Source organism: Leishmania panamensis, assembly GCF_000755165.1.
Source record: "Leishmania panamensis strain MHOM/PA/94/PSC-1 chromosome 20 sequence".
Classification (NCBI taxonomy): domain Eukaryota; phylum Euglenozoa; class Kinetoplastea; order Trypanosomatida; family Trypanosomatidae; genus Leishmania; species Leishmania panamensis.
The window spans coordinates 587,190-604,778 of record NC_025866.1 but is presented as its reverse complement, the minus strand read 5'-3'; the positions used below and the strand labels follow the sequence as shown (position 1 = coordinate 604,778).

Sequence of the window (17,589 nt, the reverse complement as noted above, 5' to 3'; positions counted from 1 at the left end):
AGTCGCCGTCCTGATCCATCCTAGCTTTCCCGTAGCACTTTCTTTTTTTTATCTCTTCTTCTTGTAGAGGGCGGGAGGGTTCTCACGCATCTTCACCATCGCCACCCTCTTTATCTCCTTCCTTGTCTTCGGTTCTGTCATCATTGCACTTGTCAGGTGCTGCTGTCACGGTTGTGTCCGCTTCTCTTCAGCCCATTGTACACCCCTTTCTCCGTCGGCACATCATTTCTCACAGCCGAGTGCGACACGACAGTCATCGACAGAGTCCAGTGCTACCATACATATAGACACAGTTCTCCAATCAGCTGGGATTGCTGTTCTTATTCTTTTTTTTTTCTCTTTGTTAGTTTCGATCTGATCACGCTGCGCCCCCTTGGTGGTTGGAAGGAGAGAAAACGCCTACACACCATCGAGGCTGCCATGCGTGCTAGCTCTTTCCTGCAGCAGCAGGCCTCGTCTGCGGCATTGCAGCCGCTCCGCTCCATTGTGGCCATCGGGCTGCGTCAAGAATTTGAACCGCAGTGGCCACTTCCGCTTCCGCCGCCGCTGCCGGCGAACAAGCAGAAGCACACGCTGGTGCTGGACATTGACGAAACACTTATACACACGTATGGCATGAGCCGTCATGACGACAACAACGAGAACTCCCGAGATCCAGCGGTACCGGGCGTCATCCCCCTCGTCGATTACTATGTACTGCTTCGCCCGCATCTGAAAGAGTTCCTGGATGAGATGAACCAGCTGTTCGAGGTGATTTTTTGGACGGCAGGAACCGCGTCGTACTGCTGCGCCGTGCTTGACGCGCTCGAGCAGCAGGTGATGCAGCTGCCCCGCTCCTTTTATAGTTATGTGGAGCTGGCTAAGGAAAGCCACAAGATGAAAAGCAGCACAAGTCACGCAAACTTCTACGCCCTCTCACGCACGCAGACGCTCGAACAGCAAGGGTACATGAAGTACCTTCCCATGCTGGGGCGGAAGATGTCCAGCATCGTTATGGTGGACGACAACGTGCGCAGCTTCCCACTCACGCCACGCAACGGCATTCGCATTGACGCCTTCGACCCTGACGACAGTGTGTTACAGCGCTACATGATCGCCCTGCGCCGGACCCAGGAGGAGAAGCCGCAGGAGATGGAGGAGGAGTTGGTGCAGTGCCTGCAACAAGGACAGCAAGAGATTGCCCGTCTGGAGAAGGATCGTGCCTTACTGGATGTACTGCCGGTGCTGCGTGCTGCAGCGCAGGTGCCCGCCGGCCAGGACGTGACGAAGGAGCTGGACCACTGGCGCGACCTCGATTACGTCCGCTGCGACGACTTCATGGAAACGATGAATGTGCGCTCTGTGGTGCGGCAGCAGATTCTTGGCGTGACGCTCCCAATGCGGCGCAATACTCCGATTCCGATGCAGAAGCTGAGCTTTATGAACAGCGGCTTTGTGGAGTCAGCGAATGCGGAGATGACGCTGCACCACGCTCGTGCTTCTCGTTCCTCCAAGCTGTAGCCCCTCACAGGGACGCTGCCGAGCGGAGAGGTGTACCGAAGTACGGACTCGTGCTGCGCTCCCCACGTTGTTCTGCGATTTCCCCCCTCCCCCCACTCCGTAATGGGGTGCGCGGGCTGTTCTGGTGTAAGTTGTTGTTACCGTGGTTCCCCCTCACATGACTTCGATAAAATCTTACCCTTGCGAACCATGTCTCCGCGCTGTCGTTGTGAATTTCACGTTGCGTCCCTTGTCTCCAAGAAGCAAACAGGTGGGCCAACATCAGCGCGTCGTAGTACTTCACCCAGCTCTGTCGCAGTGGTGCGACTTTTTCAAGATCAGGACTGCCCTCGTGGCACTCACTATCCATCAATTCGCACCGTAGCTAGGCTAGTACACCACCACCACTTGTCTCTCTCTCTCCTGTGCCACACCCCAGCTACTTACAGCCCGTAGTGCCGATGGAGCTGCGGGAAGTCGACCGCCTTCTCGAGGAGCTGACTGCGCTACTTGCTTCGCAGGAGAGTGCTGACGACGATGGTGCTGTTGAACCGGCAATTCTCAATGCTGTCGCAGACTACATCGAAGGGGTCGACCCCGCCGGCGCTGGCCTCGGTCACCTCAGACAAGCACTCGAAGTCGCTGCCGGTGCGGATGGCGACTCGGCGAAGCAGCGGATGAAGGCAGCAGGCTGCCGTCGCGCAATGGGACTGCTGAGCGATGCCCTCGGGGAGGCGTGAGACAACACCCGCGCACGCGGACCCGAGACCGCACCACAGTGCCCCAGCAGGTTCTTTTTGGGGGGCCCTAAAGCCCTGATGATGGCGGTGCCGGGGTCCCGCGCCCGCCTTGTGCGAACCCGGCAAATACCCTACCCTCTTTTCCGAAGCCGAACTGTCCCTGGCGCCCGCGAACTGAGGGGTCTGCGAGGGGCGAAAAAAAAATGTACGCGGCGCCCCCGCCCCCAAACGGGCTGTGCCGGTTGGCCTACGGCAAAGCTGACCACCCCCGCGCGGAGTGTAGCGAGCACCGCCAAAGAATCACAACTCCAAGTCGCACTGAATACGGAACGACCCCCCTCCTTCACGCCAACACAATGACAGTGCGTGTTTCGATGGCACATCTGAGAGGTACCGCCGCGGAGGTTGAGACGCTGCGGTCGTCTGAAAAGGGCGGCAGCCCCAACATTGCCACGAAGACGCCGTTTTTTTTTTCTACCCATTAGAGGCGCTGCTGCTGGGAATGTTTGATAGAGCCACAACGGGTGCTGAAACCTCGCCGGAGACAACCCAGCTGAAAGCAAAACAAGAACAACAGAGCGCAATCCTAAAAGCAGCCGTGCTGCAACAGCGAGACCGAACAGATGGGCACCAGTTACGAACCCCCTGGAAGGACCAAATGAAAGCATGACAGCGGTGGTGGAGGAGTTTGTAAGTTCATTGCACCGCTCAGCCTCAGCGGTGATTCCGGCAGCGGGGGGGGGCACCGGGTTTTGTGTCAAAGTCTGCGTACTGAGAGCACTGCTATGGGCAGCCATAAAAAAAAGGCCACCTTTGCGAGACAAAGTATTATTCTCTGTGACATAAGAACGGCACTTCATTGTATGCAAACTCGGGGGAGTGCTACACCTCCCTTCCCGCTCTCTGGCGGTGCATTGGAAACAGAAGCCGAAGCGGTTTCTCTCTTTTTTTTTCTTTGCCATCAACGTCTCCACTCTACAAATCTGTGCACTGCTGCAGGCCACACTGACGCAGCGCCATCTAGAACGCTGCGTCCGACATCAGTGCCTGTGCACCGCTCTACTCTCCCTACGCCGCAGACACTGTACTCTGGATATCGTGCTGAGGTGCACCTCATCATCAAGGACATATGAAGGGGAAGGAAATGCTTTGAATCTGTTATGTGCTTCCCAGGGGAGGAGTTTCAGCTACATTTTTCTTGTTTTACCATTACTTCTATGCTTGCGGTTGTCGAAGAGCACATGAAGACAATAACATCGAGCCTGGTAGCGTCCAGGTTGTGTGGTGTTTTTGTGGACAGCACCGGAGCTTGGCTCTCCTATGGAGAACGCATGTGGACAGAGATGATGCAGACTCTTCAGCAGCAGCCGATGTACTTAAGAATAATGGGCATTGACTCGGAGTGGTTTCGCAGCTCACCAGTGGCGGTCGTCCAGTTTGCAACATCCAGCCACTGCTTCGTGCTTCACATCAGCTTTTTCGATGATCGCGCCTTGCCTACTGCTGTGAAGGAGGCACTCTGCGATCCGGCCATCATAAAGTGTGGCGTTGGCATCAACGGCGATGTCTCGCGCCTTCGAAAGGAGCAGGACATCACAATTCAGAGTGTGCTTGACGTGGCTCACTACAGCGCCTTTTTTGGCCTTCATCACGGTGCACGGTCAAATCTTAAAGTGCTTGCCGAAAGCGTTGCAAACCTATCTATAGTGAAGGATAAAAAAATTACACGTAGCAATTGGGAGTTACCGCTTCCGGACAGTAGCGTGAACTACGCGGCGGAAGACGCGCTGGCCTCCTATTTGATCGGGCAGAACGTGATGTTAAAAGCATCAGAGGTGTACTGCATGAGTGCAAACACCTTTGACATTCCTCGGTGGCTCAGACATACCTCATCGATCGCAGCAATGAAGCTAAGGAAATTGCAGCAGGAGCTATGGAAGTTAGATGTCGAAAAGAGGGAGAAGGATAAACCCATGTCTGATAGCGATGACCACGCTGCGTGTCAGGTGCAGGCAAGCAGTTGCGTCAAAGTGCGTGTGCTGGACAGAAATGGAAACTTTCTCTTCGAGTGCTCGCGAAAAAGGGCCAAATTCTATGTGGCAGAGAAGAGTTTGGCGGTGATCACCAAGAGCTTAGCGGGCGATCCACGCAAGGCCCTCGAGATTCAGTTTTTGTTCGATCCGAAGGTGAAGACGCGGCGATGCATTTATTATGCCTTAGGGGACTGCGAGTTACAGGGCCAGTGCCCATTTGCCCACGGCATGAGCGAGCTGCATCCAGATGCGGCGGCGTTAGTGGAATCAGAGAAGCCGAGCTGTGCCTGTTGCCTGGGAACTAAAGGGCTCCTGCGCCACGCTATAACACCCACGTCGTTTCGAAAATTTATGCCATTGCCTCAACGGCAGCCACTGGAAGATGATTACCTGCCCCTGTGTCAGCAGTGTAACTCAGTGCTTCGCCCGTATTATGCCGATGAGATGAGGAGATGCTACACAGAGGCCGAGGAGTCGAACAGTACAACGTTCAGGCACAATGTGATGACAAAGTGCTGCTCGTATGCTCGTCTACTGTTGGACACTAACAAGCTCGCGAAGATACCGGCCAACCGCTGCGAAGAACTCCGGCAATATGTAAAACGAAACTGGAGGAGTACCTTCTTCGAAGATTTCAATCCTGAATTTGAAATGCGTACGCCCGTTGAGCAAGACGAGGCATTTCTGAAGCGCCTTGGGAGAATCGTCCCTGATGACGTGAGAGCCAAGGTGACGATGAACATTCTTGTTGGTGACGACCAGGAAAAGGCTCAACAGTTCAACAAGCGGTGGCGTGACTACTGCTTTAGTATGTGTTGTATGATTGAAAAAAAGAGCAACCGCATGAGCTATGATGACTGGCAGACCTACCGTGCTCATAATAGAGAGCCTTGATTCGATAGCAACGGGGACGGAGGTCCGCGAAGCGAGACGGCGACATCGAGCCGTGCTGTTACTACCATGATGACGTTGAGTTCTATCGAAAAGGAAACGAGGATCAAATGTTACCCGGCTTGATTTTCAGGTGCTGTGAGGATGGTGTGCATCTGGATTGTCTTCGTAAAATGGCCTGAGAATGACACTGTCAGGGCAAATGTGGCGCGTTCTTCTCCATGCCAGTGCCCCTTCATGATGTACACCCACACACACTATATACATCTATAGTATATGGATGAGTGTGTGTGTGTGTGACGTCTTATTTTAGGAATGCCTCCCTTGTGTCCTAATCTTTCATTCTCTACTCTCTCATGTATTTTGGCTTATTGCTGAAATATGCGCACCTGTTGATCTACGTATTGTAAAATGAAAGTCGCACATCCGCCGGTGAATGTTTTTTTTTTTGTGAGACATGGAGGGTTTGGCGGTGTTGTTCGACACTCCATTGGATGCGTGCATGAAGGAAAAGGATGCTCATCTGACGAACCTGATTCTCGAGAAGCGCGAGGCAGCGAAGCGCATAGAGGGGTTGGAGGCCGAGATAGCGGTCCTGCGTGCTCAGCTTCAACAAGCAACACCCCAGCGGCTGTTCTCCTACGGTAGTGAGCCGCTGCCCACTTCTGCCCAGGAGAAGACGGCACAAAATAATACGCCGATAGCCGAAATATTGATGTGGAACGAGGAGCTCATTAACACCGTCGAACAACTGCAGCGCTCACTCATTCAGCTGGAAGCAGACTCGAAGGCTCAGCTGATTACCGTGACTGATGTCTTGAATCAAGCAAGGAAGGAGAACGAGAGGTTGCTTCGCGAGAACGATTCGTTGAAGGCCCGCGTCGGGGACGATGTGTTGCGGCAGCGACAGACAAATCGTATGGAAGTGGCCTGTGAGCGTGCTCGCATCGCCGCGCGAGTGCGGGCGGCTGGACTCCAGCGACTGGAGGCTGCGGAAGCGAACTTGATGGAGGCTCACGATGATGTGTACCACGTGCAGCGCTGGGACGCAATGCTGCTTCCTCAACGAGACGTCTCCTTTGTCTTCCACATTGTCTCCAGCGTAACATATCCCCTGCATGGCATCACGGAGTTCATCATGATGGTGTATCAACAGTTTCTCTTTCACAGGAGCACCGGGCTTCGTGGCTACCGCGTGGGATTTTATCAGAATATAGAGGTGTTTGCGTTCCAGGCGCCGTCTGACGCACTTCTGTTCTCAAAGGAGTGCCACGAGCAGCTTATGCGTCTCTCGTGGCTGTCGTGCATCGAAAACACACCGTCCTTCTCCACCATTCTTGAAAACAACACGGTACTGTACAAAGGACCCCGCATTCACACCTGCATCTGTTCATGCTCTCCAGAGTCGTACGTAGACCCTGTCTCCGGAAAGTATGCCTTTTTCGGACCGGAGGTCGAGGAAGCAGTTAAGGCCGCCATTGAGCAGTCCCCGATCGGTGAAATTGCGGTGAATGAGAGGTGGGCACAGCTCATGTGCTTGCAGTCGCAGATAAGAGAGAATCGATCGGCCCCGGCGGCGAGCAGCGTGGCCGAGCTGCGCGAGTGCCTGGGGTCTATGTGGGACATTGTGGATTTCCCTGGTGCGCATCACATCATTGCTTCAATTCTTCCCTCAGAACTGCGCAGTCGCCGAGGAGTGCCGGCACCTGTGCTGCATCCCAGCTGCAAGTACCCGTGTTTGGAGCTGAATGACAGCGCCTTTGTGGTGCGTATGGTTGTCAAGGCGATGCGCGGAATGCTCTGTAACGCCTTCGAAAGTCTAGAGGAGGTGGGCGACGACTCTAACGGTGGTGGCGGCGTCATTCTGCAGCAGATGCGACGCCGCGCCACTTTTCTACACAAAGCTGTTGCCAAGGCGCCTTTGGCTACCTCAGCTCAGGAGCGGAACCCTGAGTTCTCCGAAAGAGCCGCCCAACTGCTGGAGCTCTTTTTGGTTCGAGAGGAAAGGAATAATATCATGGCCCTCTGTCGCAAGATGGAGGCAGCTAGCGCGGCGCTGGAGCGGGATAGGATGGAATCTGAAGATCGCTTTGAGATCAGGAAGCACAAAACGCTGAACCCGTCGGAGACAGCTTATATCTGCACAATCGACACGGGTGATGACACTCTCTGGAAGCGGCTGCTCCTGAAGAGCATCTCGGATGAGCAGTTTGAGTCAATTCAAAACACCATTCGCGGTGACGTTCACAACGCCGCCAAGGTGCACTTTGGCTTCTTCATGAACGGCAACGACTCTGACGTGTTCACGTACGTGTTTCGCGAGGTGGAGCAAGCCCTCGCTTTCGTGTCTGATATTTACATCAAAGTCAATCGCACAGGCACAAAGTATGCCCACACATCGCTGGGCAAGGGCCGGGATATCTTCCTGTTCCGTGCCGGCGTGGCGAGCGGTCCAATGGGTGCCATCTACCGCAACGTAGAAAACGGTGTGCTCAAGTGCACCGGTCCGGCTATTCGCCTCTCCGGCACTCTGTGTGACCTCGCAGAATGCGGAGAGATCCTTGCCATGGAGGATGTCATCCGTAGTTTCCACTCAAAGAACGAGAACTTGCTCGATACACAGTACAACATCGTGAATCAAAAGTCCCAGTTCATCGGCTCCTACGCTGCCCCGGCGGCGGTGCACTCTATCTTACCCAAGCCGTTTGCATACCGTCGCCCGCAGTTGCGCACCTTTGGGAGGACTGCCATGCAAAACAAGAGGCTGTACCTGCCCTACCGTTCTGTCCTGGGAACACTTATGCGGCGCCGGGATGAGCTGCCGCGGCAGGCCGTACTCGACATGATGGAGCAGCAGCAGCGGCGACTGGAGTTGAGTGAGATGGCCCGCATGAGCGCCGAGGACGACTACGAGCGCCCCTGGAAGGTTGGCACGGTGGCGGCCCCGCTGCTCCGTAACCCGTGGTTGCTGCTGGACCAGCCGCAAGCAGAGGAGCAGTCAGAGAACGCGTCTGTGCGTCGCAGTTTCGTGCGGTTCCGTACGGTGGAGGAGGTGGAGGCGGAGGTCATGCACGCCCGACGCCCGACGAAACCTCTTGCGTTTCTCTACTGCGATGTCGCTGGTGCTCGCACAATCGCCCGGTCTGTCGCACCACCCCTCCTAAAACTAGTCTGGGCACACTATAATTACATTGTCCAGAACGCTGTGCTCAACTTTAGCGGCTACGTGGCAAAGACGAACTCCACAACAGCGTACCTTGTGGTGTTTGAGGGACCTCTCAGAGCGCTTGAGGCGGCGCGGCAAATCCAGCTCGAGATGGTCAAATCAATATGGCCAGAAGAACTGCGCCTTCTGGAGACCACGTTGCATGTGAAGGACCCTAAATCACACACTGTGCTCTTTAACGGGCCTCGCCCTCAGATTGCTGTGCACTTGTCGGATCAGTACGTGTGGAGGCTCATCTCCTGCCCGCCTTCGCCTGTGGCTCGCAAGAACGACGCCAGCAGCAAGGGCGCGTGTGATGGCGGCGGTGATGGTGGTAGAACGACCGCTGCGTCCTGGATCCCTGTCCATATCAGCGGCGTTGGTGTGGATGAGACCTTCGTGCTCGGCCGGCACGCGCATGGTGGCGAAATACGTCTGAGCCGGCCACTGCTAGAGGCGGCGGCCACGCACCCGAGGGGTAAGCTGCTGCTGGAGCAGCTGAGGATGGAGGTGGTGGTGGCGCCGGGCGTGATTTGCCCAACTGAAGGTGCCACAAAGGACAGTAGGACCGCAACTGGGTCGGCGAAGAAGGTGCAGAGCGAGAGCGAGCTGAAGACTGTGAAAGCGAACATCTTTACGGGGGAGTGCGTGGTTTCTGTGCCGTGCCAGCTCGAGGGTCGCTTGGCGCTGATACTGCCGTCGGCCAGTGCCACCTTTAGTGCTGCCAAGCTCACGAAGGAGGCCCTAGCGATGGCAACGACTTCTGCGAGCGAAGACAATGCTGAGGGCCCCAGCGGTGAGGAGGATGTTGCAGACCCGGTTGACGACACCGAGAAGCTCGAGTCGGCAGCAGCCATGTCTCTCGCCACAGAGACGACGGGCCACACATCGACAATGCTTCCCAGGGCCATACTCCTGCCAGAAGAGATGGTGGCGCAGCATGCGTGGTTTGTAGAGCCAAAAAAGTCATTTCATCCACTGCCGGCTGCATGGCGCACGGACTGGAGTACCGTGGTGCAGCAACCAACAAACCAACTTGCGGAGCTCGACTTTTGGAAGGAGGCGAGGCGAATTCAGGCGGCGCTGCAGGAATTGCTCAAGATGTTTCCCTCGGGGCCGCTTTTGTCCCGGGCGCTGGAGGACGTGCCAGACGACGCTGCAAGTGAGTTCCCGACTGAGCTCGTGACTTCCAGCTCCACCAACCCGCCCGCCAGTGGCGCAGCAGGAAAAAAGACGAGCGCTGAAAATCGATTGCCCACTAAGATCCCAGCCCCACCGACATCGTTGTCTGCCGCCCGTGGAAGCGCGAACCACACCCGGCGATTGAAGGGCACAGAGCCGTCAAAAACGTCTGCGGCCTCCACGGCGGCGCGTACGGCTACTCCAGCTGCAGCTGTCAGTCAATATGTGCATTTCATGGACTTCTCCAAGCACCTCCTCACAGCACTGCTGAACGCGCTGGAGATCGGTGTTGACCAGCACTCCCAAACTTCACTGTCGATTCTGCGCGGCGGACAAAAAAGCAAGATCAAAACTGTTGGGCTACCACCTATGTCTGGTAAAAGTGGCCGAGCAAGCGTTATCGGCGGTAGTGCCGGCAGTAGCTCGCAGAAGTACTCTCGCAGCACCGTTAACGGGCAGATTCACAGTTCGTCCCTTGGCCCTATCGAGTACTCGCCATCGGGCAGCTTGCGCGAGTCGAGCATCTCTCTATCCGGCATTTCACCACTCAGTGGGCGGCCGCTGAACAGTAACCCTGCCGAGGCGTGCGTGAGCCTCACATCCCCTTCTTTAAGCCGCGATGCAGAGCTGCAGGTGATGTCCACCTCCGACTCACGTCATGAGGACGTCCAAGTCAGTTCTGAGCGGCCGTTCCTAATCGCGCTCGACTACCTCGACGATGCATGTCGCACGCTGACACAGTTGTCAGGCACCGAGCTAGGAAAACTAGTGCCGATCCCAGCAGCACCGTCATCGAAGTCTAAGACCTTTCCAGGCCGATTCAGCAACGCAAGGCATCTCTGACGTGGCGGCGCTCGAGTGCGACGGTGTTTCTAGATGGTGTGATGATGTGGGCAGAGCCAAAGGTGTATTAAAGCATGCAAAGAAGCGTGAAATGCGAGAAGTGTGAGCAGAATTGGCCGCAGACCAGTTTTAGGTATGGGGAAGGGAAAGTCGAGCAGGCGATGTGTAGTGTATGCAAAGGTGTCGTCACTGCCGTGATTGAGGATCTCATATTCGATTTATCACTCACTCAACCCTCTCGCTCCACTTGGGTCTTTCCTTTTCTTTTTTTGCCCCTTTTGAGGGGTTTGTTTTCCGCTCTCTATCTTGATTTTGTTTTCGGTTCGACGAGCGCCTCGATGTACAGTACAGTGCACATGCTTCTCCTCTCTCTCGCCCTTCTGCGCGACTCACGCGTCTCGTGGCAATCGAGAGACAGACGGTGCTTTTACGTAGTCTGTATATGAGGACCGCGGTGGATGGAATGGCAGCGGCGTCGTTGACGGCCGGCATTTTTTTTTTCGTCTTGCTTGCCTGTAGATGTAAAGAGCTTGTGAATGTGGTGCTGACCTGCATTGTCGTGGGTTGGGGTGGTTCTACTGGCCTTCATCCCCTTCCCCACATTTCCATTACGCCGTGTGGGTCCGCTTTCTTATACCTGTACGTATACACACACACTTACATATATATATACACGTATGTACATGTGTATGCACATATATGCATGTATTCTCTTTTTCGTCTTCGTTTCTTTTTGTGGTAGTTGTATGTTCCCCCGCTCAGATGCCAATGCGCAACTGACAGAGCCCCATTCACTGGCGTGTGTGCGTGGGATCGTGGCCATGCTCTTGTTGAGGTTGAGGTTGATTGCTGTTTTTTTTTCTCTTTTCAGTGATATACAATGCACTAAGTTGTAGAGAAAAAAGAGCCACTCTCCTCTCCCCTACTTCCCCCACCCACGTCTCTTCTGATTACCCTCTCCCTCTCTCAGCCCGCAGCGCGCCCTTCCCGTATTCTTTTCTTTTCTGTCCCTTTCTTTCTTCCTTTTCCTTTATATGCCCTTTCTATTCATTTCGTGTGTGCGCGTGTGTGTTCTTGTTCGTTTTCTCGGCCGTTGTCGTTCTGACTTCGCTACTTCTCTCCACTCTGTGGCATTCCTCTACGGAGGGATTTGTTGCACGAAAGAAAAGTGTGCCTTTTTGCTTGTCATTCCCCACCAGCCCTCGTCTCTTCCCCCGTGCGGGGAAAAGTGTGATGTGCAGATACGCTCGACTCATATCCGGTTCCTAGCTCAGTTCCTGGTGACACCTTTCTGACTCTCAGCCGCTACCACCACAAGCAATAAAAAAGAGACTTTCAACGCGAGGAAAATGAAAGAGGTCGGACACACCGATGTGTCCACTCGACATTGTGGGCGTACTTTTTTTTTTTCTAGAGCGTCGGCGCCTTCGTGATTTTGTCGTCTTTTTCGAGGGTCGTTGTGATCTCCTGTGACCCCCACCACGGCGCTCACAGACTCCTCCTTGGGTGTCCGCGGTGACTTTGGATGCAGGCGTTGTCCCCCATCACGCACAGCAAGTTCTGATGGTAGTGTCGAGAGAAGGACCTGGGGCTTGAGTATATTGAGTGTGTGTGTGTGTGTGCCTCAAAGGCACACGTCACCCGCTACCGGTGCACCCATCGAAATGCCTCAATTCAATTTTTTTTCTTCCTTCCTCCTTCTTCGCATTTTCCTGGGTCTCGAACAACGCCTGAATCATTTTCAACACAATCACAACCACATGTGTAAAACACGATGTGTGCGTCGCTGCACATCGTCAGAGCAGCCGTGGGTAGGGCGACAGCGCATACGCTTTCCAAGAAGTAGACGTATAGGCACCCACAGAGGCACACCCTGCCATTACCATCAACTTTGATCACAGCGCCAAAACACGGGCACACACACACACACACTCACACCCACACACATACGTATATCGCTACTTGACGTAAAGAAGGCGGCCCTCTCGGCCATAACGACGTCGCTGTGCTTTCCTTTTACGCGCGTGTGTGTGTGTGTGTGTGTGTGTGTGTGTGCATGCAGACTTATACTTGTATTCGTTTTCAGTACGTGTGCGTTGTGGAGTTTGGTGTGTGAGCGTGTGTACTTCTTGCCGCACCTGCTCTTCCTCTCCTCCCCTCTCTACTTTCTCGTTTCTGTTTTTCTGCTCTTCGCCTTCGTTGAGTTTTTTTCCCCTGTCTGTCTGTGAGTCCACCTCTCTCTCTCTCCACTCTCCTATCACCCTTTTTCCCCTTTCATGTGTGTATGCCCGTATCTGCACAAGCGCGTGTTGGCCCCTTCACATATTTGAATGGGACTGTTTGGCTTTTGTTGTTGTTGTTCTGTTTTGGAAGGAAGTCGGCAGGATTTAGTGAGGTGACCTCCCCCCTTGTGCTCCTCCGCCTTTTCCCCATTTCTCTTTGCCTCCTCTCCAGGGTAGTGGGACTGGGAGAAAAGTGTCTGCTGACGAGAACCCTGAGCGCTACAGAATTGACTGCTAGACCAGTCCTCTGCAGCTGTTCCAGCACTCGGTCGTGCTTCTGCTACTACGATTGGTGGTATCTGGGGCTCTGGGGGCGTTTTAACATCAAACAACGCGTTCCCCTTCACCCTTTTTTCTCTCTACACTGTCACGTCCTGCGCCTCGGAAAGCCATCTTGTATTGTATCTGGGCGAACTCGATAGCGGCAACGCTACAACCTACTGTTTATTTATCGGTCACTTCGCTTTGTTTTCTTGTTTTTCGCTGGCCTCTTGTCCCTTCCCTTGCTGCTGCCTCCGCAGCTGCGTTGGTATGCATCAAAGCCGCTACCAACCTACGCACAAGACATACATTGTTGCTGCTTCCCCCCCCCCTATTGCCTTTCTTGTCGTTTGAATTGGCGCTATTGGTGTGGTGGAGTGCTGACTCGCTCCTGCTCGTGCTACCTCTCGAACCCGTGGATCAATCTGCCCCGTCGCGTTGCTCGCACTTTTTTTTTCCTTCACCGTTACATTTTGGTTTTCTTGCGTGTTTCCTTTTTTCCCGCTCCTCTCTCTCTCTCTCTCTCTCTTATCTCTCTTCGCCTTCTTTGCTTCGCGTGAGGAGTTCCTTGCCGTGAGTTAGCACAAAGGCTCGAGCCGCGGCAACTCACTCACACACACTTTTGCGTTGTCGTTCCATTGCTCTCACCGCCATTGTCAGAGTCACCACCACCACAATAGCCGACGAAGCAGCACTCACAAATTGCCACGCCCTCGCTTCCTCCAAGCAGTTCCTCCCCAACAAAGAGAACACACCTTTGGCCGAGCTCCAGTGTGCAAGATGAAGACGCCGACCATTACTCCTGCGCAACAGTGGCAAGAAGAAGAGGCACCGCGTGCGCCGCTGTGGGCACGTGCGGCTGTGATCACCATCGAAGTGATCATCTGGCTTGTTACCCTCGGCACAGTGAAACGTGTGGCGGCGCTGGAGACGCTGCTTCACTACTCACCTCACTGGAGGAAGCGAGACAGGGCTGAGGAGAGCATCAAAGGCATTCTGCGATCCGGTGTGGGTGCGGCGCGCCGTCTCGCGCGGCCGCTTCTTCGAATCGAGACGGAGTTTCTCACTGAAAGAAGCATTAACGACAGCGGCGGCGCTCTCACTCCGCGCACAGCGACGGTGTACGAGGAGACGATAAAGACACGGCAGCAGGTGAACGCGCGCATCCGTAGCTGCCTGCGCGACGTCGCGGTAGATGACCTGCAGGTGCCGTTCCTCGTGAATGCCTGCACGTGGAACGTAGACCAGCAGGCGCCGCCTGTGTATGAAGACGCCTTCCTGTCGTGGCTGATTGGGCAGGAGCTCACAGACGAGGTGAAGCAATATCAGAAGCACAAGCAGGCCGTTTTGGCCAACGGTGGCTCCCCCAAAAAACCTCTCTACTTGTCCGGCTCTTCGACAATGCGCTCCCGCAAAGCGACTACAATTGCCGGCTCCATTGAGGATTCCAGAAGCTGCAAGAACACTACCACTGAGGATTTCTATCTAGCTGATCAAAAAAGGGCTGCGGCCATCTTAGATAGCGAGTGGGAGTTGCTGGAAGCAAAATTCCCCGATCTGTTTCTTATTAGTCTGCAGGAGGTTGAAATGACAGGAACGGCACTCGTGAAGGAGTCAACGCAGCGTAGCTGGGAGTGGGTGGATGCCATCATTGCTACGCTTGCTGCTGCCTCCGATCGCATCATTGACTACAAGAAGGTGCAGGTGGTGCAGCTTGTGGGTCTGGTGCTAATTGTGCTGGTACAGGCAAAACACGTAGACTACGTGTCCCACGTGCGCCTTTCCCTCACCCGCACAGGTGCTCTCTCCGTGCTGGGAAATAAAGGCTCCGTCGCCATGCGTGTCACCATCTACGGCAAGCGGTTTCTCTTCATCTCCGCCCACTTCGTGGCTCACAAGCATAACGAGAAGCGCCGCAGGAGAAACTACCAAGCGGCGCTGAAAGATATTCGGTTTGACATGCCTGTCTGGAGCGACGACGAGAGCGAAGTGTTACAGACTTTTCTGAACGCAAAAGAGGTGCTGAACAACAGCATCGACAACTCGTCAGTGCGGGGAAACAGTGCGTGGGATCGTTTGTTCAACTTAGGCCACTCCGCCTTTCGGTCATCTCTCACAACAGCTGCTGAGACGCGGGTACTGGATGACCACGACTATGTCTTCTTCCTCGGGGACTTGAACTCTCGCCTGCACGGGTTGTCGGGCCCGCTCATCAAAGAGTCCGTGCGGCGTGGTGAGTACGACAGCTTACTCTGCCACGACGAGCTGCGTCAGCTGATGGTGTCTGGTGAGGCCTTCGACGGCTTCCAGGAGCAGTGCATTTCGTTCCCACCCACATACAAGTACGACAGAGGCACAGACATATTCGACACAAGTCGCAAGCGCGGCGACCCGGCTTGGTGCGACCGCGTCCTCTTCCGCGTATTGGAGAGCGATGCTGTACCAGCGACGTCGCAGGAAGAAAGGAGTACGGAGGAAGTCAAAAGTCCAGCGAGCTTTGACTCACCACAATCCGGTCTGAAATGCTCCCAGTTGCCGCGGTGCGACTCGATGACATCCGGGATGTGGATGTCGCTAGAAGAGTTTGAATACAAGCACCTCGGTCCGAACGCGGCGGCAGTAGCGAGGGCGGCTTTCGCACGCTCCTCGTCGTCCACAAGCTCTGAAGACGTTGCCAGCGAGCAGTCGCTACCACGGGAGTTAGAGGACACTGCCTCCGCCATGTCCACCGTCGCCGCGCAAAACAAGTTAGACTCGGCAGATAAGGTGCTCCAGTGTTCCCCAGTATCGTTACCGCACCGCGCACTGCCGCATGCAGTGTGGGAGCAGAAGCGGTGTGCGCCAACATTCTGCGCCGCGCGTCGTCCACGCTGTGTGCTAGCGTCGTCGTCGCCGTCATCGTTCGTGGAGGGACTAACGACGCCGACGCGCTTTCCGATGGTCACCAACCACGTTCACCCATTAGAGTACACGTATGTGCCGAGCTTGCGGCAGTCCGACCACCGTCCAGTACGCGCGCGCTTTGAGGTAAAAGTGATCTCGATGGAGCCGGCGTTGGTCAGCAGGATTGTGGAGGAGGTACAGCAGGTAATCAGCTGACTCAGTGTTCTTTTTTTACTTTTCATCTGCCTGTCGTTGGTGCCGTTCCTTTTTGCCGACGGTACTCTCGTTTTGCTTGCTTTCGCTACCCTCTCATCTTTTTCGTCCTCTTGCCTCTTTCCAGTGCCTACAAGACCCTGCCTTGTAGGTGTACACACAGGATGAGGAATGCTGAACACAAATAAGGCATGAAAGAACTCGGAGAGCGAACACAAAACGAAAACAAAAAACAACCACCACCCCCACACACACAAAAAAAGGCGTACCTCAACGCCGGCTGTTGGTATACTTACATAAAGCCACCGCTTCTTCTGCTGTTTCTCTCTGTCCGTCTCTCTCTTTCTCTCTCTCTATACAGAAATGTATGGGTGTGGCGAAACATACCACTGCAGCACTTGGAGCAACATGCCGCTTGTCTGCAGGTGCGCTTTGGCTGCACGGACGGAAGAAAAGGCCAGTTCTTCCTGTATGACCAAGCACTGGTAGGGGTATCATATTCTGTGCAGATTCGTTTGCTCTCTCCTTTTCTTTTTCGTGTTTCCCTGGTGATGGGGAGGGCACCCCAATGCGTCATACCGGGAGGTCCCTCGCACACCGATCTTTTGTGCGGAAGTCAGGCAGCCCCCCCTCCTCCCCTCTCTCCCTACCAATGCCGAGCCGCTTCTGGCGGTGATGGAGTCAAGGGCCTTTGGCGTGAGGCATTTAGTGCGATGCGTCGCTAGGGATGCCGGCCGTCGCGTCGTGGCTGACACTGCGTCGGGGCGGCCTGCGGCAGTGAGCACGTTTGTGCCACCCGTATGATTGGACATCGTGTCAGCGTGACTGGTGGGCATGCTACCCGAGGCTGACCGCCCACTGACGTGGGGAGCCTGAGTGTCATTCCGAGGGAGGCGCCGTGAGGCGACCGGCGCAGTGGGAGCGGCGGTACGGCAACCGGCTGGACGGGGTCGAGTGGAGTTTGAGGCCGAGGGCGGTGCTGGGATGACTGGGCCGGCGCACTGCTGTGACGCGTGCCTGGCGCTGCTGCACACCCCGCGATGGACGTGTGGCGGACCGGTGGTGGAGTGGCGTTCGAGTCCTGTTCAGTGGCAGAGAAAAAAAAATATCGCGAAAGAAAATCATTTTTTTGTTGGGCATTTGTGTCACTCCGCTTCTATAACCTTCACTAACGCCATCCACTTGGGCTGTTAATGTGTCTGCGTGAGCTGTCGAGTGCGCTGGTTGGTCCCTGTCTTGTGTTGTTTTCTGGGCATATTTCATTCGGCCGGAAGTGTGTGCGCTGTATCTCATTCGCCTGTCCACCGCCGTGTGCATCCTATTTCTCCTCCCTTTCCTTGGCACTAAGCATGGTAAACCAACCGTGCATGGGGGAGATGGCGCACGTGAGTCTGGCGCGCGTTCTGTTCACACATTCCAGCCTCTTTCTCTCCTCTTCCTACTCTTCTCAGGGTGGGGTCGTCGTGTGCCAGCCTATTTTCGACCAACCTCCCAATCCAGACCTTCCCCATAGTTCGCCCTACCACCTGTCCTCCTATTTGTCTATTAATGACCGCTCCCACCGCACAATGCCCGAC

At 55.0% G+C, this 17,589-nt stretch overlaps 5 protein-coding genes across 5 annotated transcripts, besides 2 other annotated features; all 5 read left to right on the top strand.

Moving 5' to 3' along the window:
* Positions 1–420: 420 nt before the first annotated feature.
* Positions 421–1,500, top strand: LPMP_201340 (PTP1-interacting protein, 39 kDa, putative; the record flags this gene model as incomplete). Its single annotated transcript, XM_010700033.1, has 1 exon — positions 421–1,500. One exon carries the CDS (start codon positions 421–423, stop codon positions 1,498–1,500), a length of 1,080 nt encoding a protein of 359 aa, XP_010698335.1.
* A 440-nt stretch (positions 1,501–1,940) lies between these two features.
* Positions 1,941–2,219, top strand: LPMP_201330 (hypothetical protein; the record flags this gene model as incomplete). The annotated part of the gene is made up of 1 exon (XM_010700032.1): positions 1,941–2,219. One exon carries the CDS (start codon positions 1,941–1,943, stop codon positions 2,217–2,219), a length of 279 nt encoding a protein of 92 aa, XP_010698334.1.
* Positions 2,220–3,196: 977 nt separating this feature from the next.
* Positions 3,197–3,311: a repeat region.
* A 239-nt stretch (positions 3,312–3,550) lies between these two features.
* Positions 3,551–5,146, top strand: LPMP_201320 (hypothetical protein; the record flags this gene model as incomplete). The annotated part of the gene is made up of 1 exon (XM_010700031.1): positions 3,551–5,146. One exon carries the CDS (start codon positions 3,551–3,553, stop codon positions 5,144–5,146), a length of 1,596 nt encoding a protein of 531 aa, XP_010698333.1.
* Positions 5,147–5,600: 454 nt separating this feature from the next.
* LPMP_201310 (hypothetical protein) lies at positions 5,601–10,373 on the top strand (the record flags this gene model as incomplete). The annotated part of the gene is made up of 1 exon (XM_010700030.1): positions 5,601–10,373. One exon carries the CDS (start codon positions 5,601–5,603, stop codon positions 10,371–10,373), a length of 4,773 nt encoding a protein of 1,590 aa, XP_010698332.1.
* A 3,323-nt stretch (positions 10,374–13,696) lies between these two features.
* On the top strand, positions 13,697–16,015 carry LPMP_201300 (inositol 5-phosphatase-like protein; the record flags this gene model as incomplete). The annotated part of the gene is made up of 1 exon (XM_010700029.1): positions 13,697–16,015. The coding sequence occupies one exon, from the start codon at positions 13,697–13,699 to the stop codon at positions 16,013–16,015; it is 2,319 nt and encodes a 772-aa protein (XP_010698331.1).
* Positions 16,016–16,618: 603 nt separating this feature from the next.
* Positions 16,619–17,118: a repeat region.
* Positions 17,119–17,589: the final 471 nt, after the last annotated feature.